At 35.5% G+C, this 7054-nt stretch overlaps 1 protein-coding gene across 1 annotated transcript; it reads right to left on the bottom strand.

The window, feature by feature from the left end:
* LOC129904323 ((+)-borneol dehydrogenase 2-like) lies at positions 1-5350 on the bottom strand. Its single transcript, XM_055979884.1, has 2 exons — positions 5261-5350; positions 1-1082 (listed from the first exon to the last, which is right to left on the bottom strand). Exons 1-2 carry the CDS (start codon positions 5287-5289, stop codon positions 284-286), a joined length of 828 nt encoding a protein of 275 aa, XP_055835859.1. The 5' UTR covers positions 5290-5350; the 3' UTR covers positions 1-283.
* Positions 5351-7054: the final 1704 nt, after the last annotated feature.

Raw genomic sequence — 7054 nt, 5'->3', positions numbered from 1 at the left:
TAACAGGTAAATGAGCAATAATCCAAAATACCAACTCAAGTTTATAATGATGTACACCATACGAATACCAGCACCACGACTCTTAAATATACATACATAACTGTATTGTCAGCACACATGATTATACACCTAACTGCATAGCAACTCTATCTGAACTTGTCAATCTCAACCTTAAACATCTGTAATAGAAAATCAGTCTTGTTGTTTTCATTTTTTGAATGGAAAAATCATAAACAGTATGACAATCTCTTGAAAGTTTCCTATAAGATTGATCAACATGTATCTATCTGAAGACCCTAAGGGAGTGATTAACGCACGAGAAACCACCATCAATCATCAGATTATGCCCACTAATATACCTTGATTCATCACTGGCTAAGAAAAGCACAGCATTAGCAACATCATCAGTCATCAATTCCACACCCTGCAAGTTAGCATTCCTGCCAGCAAAAGCACGAAAACCTTCCATTGCATCATCGGTCTTTTCATCCTCAGGTAAGTGAGCCAGAGCTAATCCAGTTGCAACAGCGTAAGGAGAAACACAATTCACGCGTATACCATGCTTTCCCATCTCAGCTGCAACGTTCTGCGTAAGTCCCAGAACAGCATACTTAGAAGCTGTATAACCATGAGGTCCGACTCCACCAATGGCACTTGCGACACTGCACAGAGATACCATTGCTCCCTTCTTTAGTGGTATCATTATGCGAGCAGCATGCTTCATTCCAAGGAAAACACCTTTCAAGTTCACATCAAGCACATTTTCAAACACAGAAAGTTCATAGTCACGGATATCTGGAATAGGGGGCCCAGACAACCCGGCATTATTAACCATTACGTCAAGTGTACCAAACTTTTGAACGGTAAAATCAACTGCATTACTAATATCAGCTTCTGAAGTAACATCACAGTGGATAAAACACGCATTCTGGTCATTACCAAGGGTTCCACAAACATGCTGTCCAACTTCATCTTGAATATCAGCAATGCATACTTTTGCACCATGTTTATGAAATAGACGTACTATGCTCTCTCCTATGCCACTTGCCCCTCCAGTGACTAAAGCGACTTTTCCCGATAACCTGATAGATCAGATGAATGGTCAAGTGAATTTCCGGAAAAAAAGAAGAAGAAAGTTGACTTTAAATGCATGGTGGTAGCTTCAGTGAAAGATGAACTTCTCTTATCATGAAAAAAAGAAAAACATTTCCCTGACAAAGGAAGGATTTCAGCCTTCAACCATCCTCAACAAGAGATACAGGAGGAAGAGCGATAACTCTTATGTTCTAGTCAGCATCTTAACGGTTGAACAAGAAATAATTTATAACTTAAAACACATTATGCACATTTGGGGGAGAGGGTGAGGAAGGATCGGAAACAGGGCAAAAAATGCAGGGAGAGGGAAAAGGTGACACCTACTATCTCGAAGTTTTAATTGCTATAGTTCTTTTATTACTCTCTTTTAAGCTCAGTGTTGTTTAGGACCAAGAGGACAAAATAATGAGAGACAAAAGCTGTGGTCAAGCTAATAGTACAACTTGGCACGTAGTTTGATTACTGAAGTACAATAACATGACATAAAAGTGCTCCCAAGGGTGTGACCTAGTGATCAATGAAGTGAGTTGAGAACCATGAGATCTCAGGTTCAATTCGTAGCGGAGGCAAAAACACTAGGTGATTTCTTCTCATCTATCCAAACCTTGGTGGATAAGTTACCGGGTACCTGTGTTGGTGGGAGGTAGTAGGTGCCTCGTGGAATTAGTCGAGGTGCACACAAGCTGGCCCGAACCACCGTTATCAAAAAAAATAAAAAAAAATATATATATGTACACACACACACATATTGGCCTTCATGAAGATAGAACTTTGATAGAAAGTCATGCCACTTCATTAAAGGCATACATAATTCCTAGGCACATTTATGCAGTTTTCATCTTCTTCTCGTTTGATTAGTATCAAGGTTATTGGCCTAGCCATAATGAAGATAAGAAGGAGTATAATCTACTTCATTCTCATGGAGATCAGTGAGAGATTCAGAGAATGTACTACAGGTTCTCCACATGCCATCATGATTCCCAAGTTCATTTACATTTGATCAGCCATTGAATCATTTTTTCTCCTGAGACATAGTCTGTTCCCAAGCCATAGTTGAAGAAAAAGTAATGAAGAAGCTGAAGAATTTCATTTGATGGGATTTTGAAGAAAAACAAGAGAGGGAAATATGATATAGGTACAAAACCAGTGGCGAGTACCTTACACAAATCTAGACCAGCTTGAGATTATATAAATGCATTTTCCGATCCATTAGTATCAAAATATTGGTATAAGAGAATGCAGAACTTAGCAACTTCATTCGAGAATTGACCAATAAATGAGAACAACACACCTACCCCCATGGTTTTTCTAGTCCAGAAAATCAGATGCTGGAAAGAAAGGAAAACTACATTGAAGGATCAAAACTAATCCTGAATCAAAGTCTATCTTTTTAGCACCATACCACTAGAAGAAACAGAGGAAAAGTATAGTAATTTGTTTCACAGTTACATCATAAAAAGTGCATCCCTGGTGGATACCTATCTTTTAAAAATATAACCACCCAGGCAATGTGCTTTTATTGATGTTAGAAAACCCTCAAAAAAGAGTGTGCAAGTAAGGAGGGTCAGACCTTACCTAATTGGGTTTGAGGTAAAGAGAGGAGCAAGGGACGATGTGCTCATGTCACACCTCTTCTTTCTTTTTTTTGAAACGGTAAGGTAAGTGCCCATATCATACCTCTGATCTTCTGTGAACAGCCGACAAGATAATGCATGGTGACTTGTACAAAACCTTGGTGTGCTTTGAGGCAGCTTTTGGTTACGAATCAATACGAAAAAAGTCTGAGTTAATTCCAGATGGGAAGGTGCAAATCTTTGTCGTTATGCATCTGGAATTAACTCAGACTGAAGGATGGAGTATCTTGTTATGCATCAATACGAGAATCTTTGTCATTACTGCAGCTTCTCGTACAACACATACCTCGTAGGCACAGGATGGAGTATCTCCCAACTAAATATTTGTACTTTCTTTTAGAAGGAAGTTTAAAGAGGTAGAATCTAGGACCTTGGTCGCGATAATAGAAGGGAGACTGAGCGGTCTAAGATCCAGTATTAGTGAAGAAAAGGATAAATCATATTAATTAGATTAATATGTCAAGTATACCGGCTAAATTTACGTTTTTACTCATTATACCTACCTTATACACTAAGAGAATCAAGAAAATATTGTAAGGCTTCTTATGGAAAGGGTAGAGGGGGAGAGATACCATCTGGTGGAATGGAATAACGAAAGGTCTAGCCGAGGGGAGAGGGTGGGACATTAGCAAAGAGAAATCTCTATGGAAGATGGTGATCCTTGCAATATATGTATATCAGCAATAGGAATGCTTCCCCAAGTACATCGTGACCATTATAGGAGGACCTTTACAGAAAGGAATCATGAAGCGATGGAATGAATTCTCAAGAAATGCTGGTCTTACAATGCTAACAGCAATGGTACACATCTGTGGTTGAGTATGTGATGTTGGAGCTCAATTTTGAAATATGGGCTTCCTTGCATGCTGCAGATTACAATGATAAGGAGGCTCAAGTAGCTGAACTTCTTCGACGAGGTGATGCTATCTTGGGATATCGTTTAGGTGACCTATCTGAGACGAGAAATGGGACTATATTGATGAATATTGTGAAGATACCTCAAACTAGTTTTCGAACAGACTGTTTGGAGAGGTTCATCCATTAAGGGGTTATCGGCTAAGCCACACTGTGATTGTTCAATTGATATCAGTGATTCTAGGCCCATGTGTAGGTCCATATTTAAGATGAAAGCACCTAATGTCTTCATGAGGTATGCATGTTGGAGTGCTATGCTAATGGCACACAACTTGAGAAAAAGAACACGGATAGGTAGTCAGTTGATGTTGTATATGAACCCTAGAGATGTAAATGATGGTTTGGAAATTGTTGATTTCCTTAGTGAATTAAATATTCACTCTTTTGACTGTAACTTTTCCCAGTATTTACTACTTGTTAACAACAACAACAACATACCCAGCGAAATACCACAATTGAGGTCTAGAGAGGGTAGAGTGTACGCAAACTTTACCATTACCTCGTGGAGGTAGAGAGATTGTTTCCAGAAGAGCCTCGGCAAAGCATTCACTACTTGTTGGAACTTCAATAAAAGTTATCACATTTTACCCATCAAAAAGGAAGTCCACTATGAAGAACCAGTTGCTTCTGTTTGTGGCATCTGTATTAGGCATAATACATGAACATATGCTCAAACTTGGCCTCAAACCCTTCGGGATGGCACAGATGGTTTGGCTTGGGACTTCCAAATGGAGGTTTCAAATTTGAAACCCCTTGGTTGCGACAACAGGGGATTGGCCTTCTAGGTCGAACTCATTACACAAGGCTTATCTAGTACGGTTTATATCTCCTGTGTGGTTTGCGAGCTATTGCACAGGAATGATTTTTATCCTATTCGCATCTAAAGGATAGCAGTTGTGGGTTTCCTTGTCATCAAAAAACTTGGCATAAACTACAAGTAAATACTCCAACTTTGCACATCTCTACACATCAACTCGTCTCTATTGTTTCCATTGAACACTCTAACTTACAAAATGTCATCTAGACACCTCCTAAAAATTTATATGCTATGTCAGCATTAGGTGTCCACGAGACATAATGAGGACAAGTTGAAGTGTTTAGTTGTCAATTGAGATCAAGTTAAGTATCTAGACGTGTATTCTAAAATTTGGAATGTTTACTTGCCAGCTAAAGCCAAGTTTGAGGGTTTGTATTATTGGTACAAAAATGATATGGTATATTCTACAGACAACTAGCTGGATTCATTGGAAGTTTTGATGTAAAATCCACAATGTTTGCACTGACAGCAAATTGGTGTATTTTCGAACAAATTTTTCCAAACTTATCAAAAAAGAATCTTTTCGGAAAGGTAAGCATACAGGTATCAAGTTAAATCTTAAAAATGAAAAATCATCAAAAAACACTCAGAAGAAAGAAAAAAAAAACATAATACAAAAAAAAAATTAGAAATAATATATACATGAAGCTTTACACTGGCAATTAAAAACTTTTAGCTTATTGATTAGACTTATAAGTCACTTCCCCTGAGCCTCTAAAAAAAAAAGTAAAAAAACATAGAAACAAGAAGCAAAATTGAGTTATAAGTAATTGCAGCAATGAGAAATTTAAAGCAGTACCTTTGGTTAGGAAGAGAAGTATCAGCCATGGCAACAAAGTTGTTTCTTTTCTAACAGAAAAAAGATAACCCAGAAAAGCAAATAAATACTTCGGAGGAGATTATTTTCATAGTTACACCCCGTTTGGATTGAGTTATTTTTAAGCAGTTGAAAATTATTTATAAGTTAAAAAAAATAGGTGAAAGACCAATTATTTTTTTTTACTTATAAGCTTTTTTAATTTATAAACTGCTTAAAATAAAGTTCATTCAAATAAACTCAACTATTTATTGGGGCTTATTTTTAGTACAAAATAATTTTAAATTGACAGTCAAACACTCAAAAAAACTGAAAATAACTTATAAGCAGCTTATAAAACAATTCAAACGCCTCTTATACTTTTGTCAATTTGTCAGCAAGAACAAGTCCTATGTTTTAACTTTTAAGTAGTATATACTCCGTATCAAATCGATCTAAGTTATTTTGATTTAATACGAAATTTTAAAAATAAAATAATTTTTTTAATTTTATAATCAAATATGTCATAATATTTTTTAATTTTGTGTTTTTAAATATATTGGGTAAAAATTTAAAATAAAAAAATTATTTTTTATACGAACCAAAAAAAAATAAAGATCAAACAAGTTATAGTGAAAGGAGTACCTTTTTATTCACATAAAAACTAGAATAACACAATTATCCAAGGCTACAGTCACATGGTTGTTGATTAATAAAAAAAGAATTAATTTTTTTTTCCAGGGTGACAGTCACATGGGTATTGGTTATGGGATGGACTACAGTGGGGTGGCTAGATTCCCAAATGGACAGCGTTTGAAAATATGATCATACGAGCAAAAAATGTGCTACTTGTTACAAATGTCGATGTCCCTTTTCATTTTCATGTGGGACCCACCCACTTAGAAAATGATTGGACTAACCACTTGGGCAAATTGCTCACTTATTAGCTTCGTCAAATTTTCCTATATAAATATCAATATAACAAAAACACAGAATGAAATACACACGTATAGATATAGAATAAGAAAACATATTGCTCTCTGTTCTCCTCTTTTTTTTTCTCCCTCTTTTATATTTGCCAAGTTACTTTATATTACAATACTACTTAATAATATGGTCTAAGAATATTTTTATCATAATAATTTAATTTAAAAATATTTTAATTCTTATTTAATAAGTCCAAAATAATTTTTTTAAATAAGTTTATTATTTTTTTATTTGATAATTTTTTAAATTAAAAAATACTTATTCTATTCAAAAAGATTAAGAAAATAAAAATATTTGTTATAAAACAAGCAAAACTTATCAAATTAATAAGAATAAAGGAATATAGTAAAAGAAAGAGTAAGAGAAAGAAGAGAGTTTTTTTTTCCATACATGTCTTTGCATTTTAGACTGCCTTATTTATAGGTAGAAGACAATACTTGAGGGGTGAGGACAAAACTTAGTGGAGGAAAAGTACAAGGAAAAATAGGAAGGGAAAAGTGAGAGGAACTGTGGAGGAAAAGTACAAGGAAAAATAGGAAGGGAAAAGTGAGAGGAATAGTGGATGTGGACATCCACTACATTATGTCCAACACACACCCTTGGATGTCCACGTGTAATGTGCCTCATTAAAAATTCTACAAGAAACAATATACATAGTTATCCTGAACACACATAGATGTTGTGCGTCGTTAAAACCTTACTAAAAAAATCTAGTGAGAAAAAACCTAATGAAAGAAAAAGAGTACACACATCTGGTAATACGCCTTGAGTGCTGCCTCATTAAAAACCTTACTAGAAAAACCTAGTGGA

Source organism: Solanum dulcamara, chromosome 9 (genome assembly GCF_947179165.1).
Source record: "Solanum dulcamara chromosome 9, daSolDulc1.2, whole genome shotgun sequence".
Taxonomy (NCBI): Eukaryota; Viridiplantae; Streptophyta; class Magnoliopsida; order Solanales; family Solanaceae; genus Solanum; species Solanum dulcamara.
This window is presented reverse-complemented; position numbering and strand designations above follow the sequence as displayed.

Bases quoted from the DNA above. Each gene is read 5' to 3' on its own strand.
- LOC129904323 (XM_055979884.1), bottom strand. From the start codon at position 5,289: ATGGCTGATACTTCTCTTCCTAACCAAAG. The intron at 1,083-5,260 runs GTACTGCTTTAA...CTGATCTATCAG, and splicing joins ACTTCTCTTCCTAACCAAAG to GTTATCGGGAAAAGTCGCTT.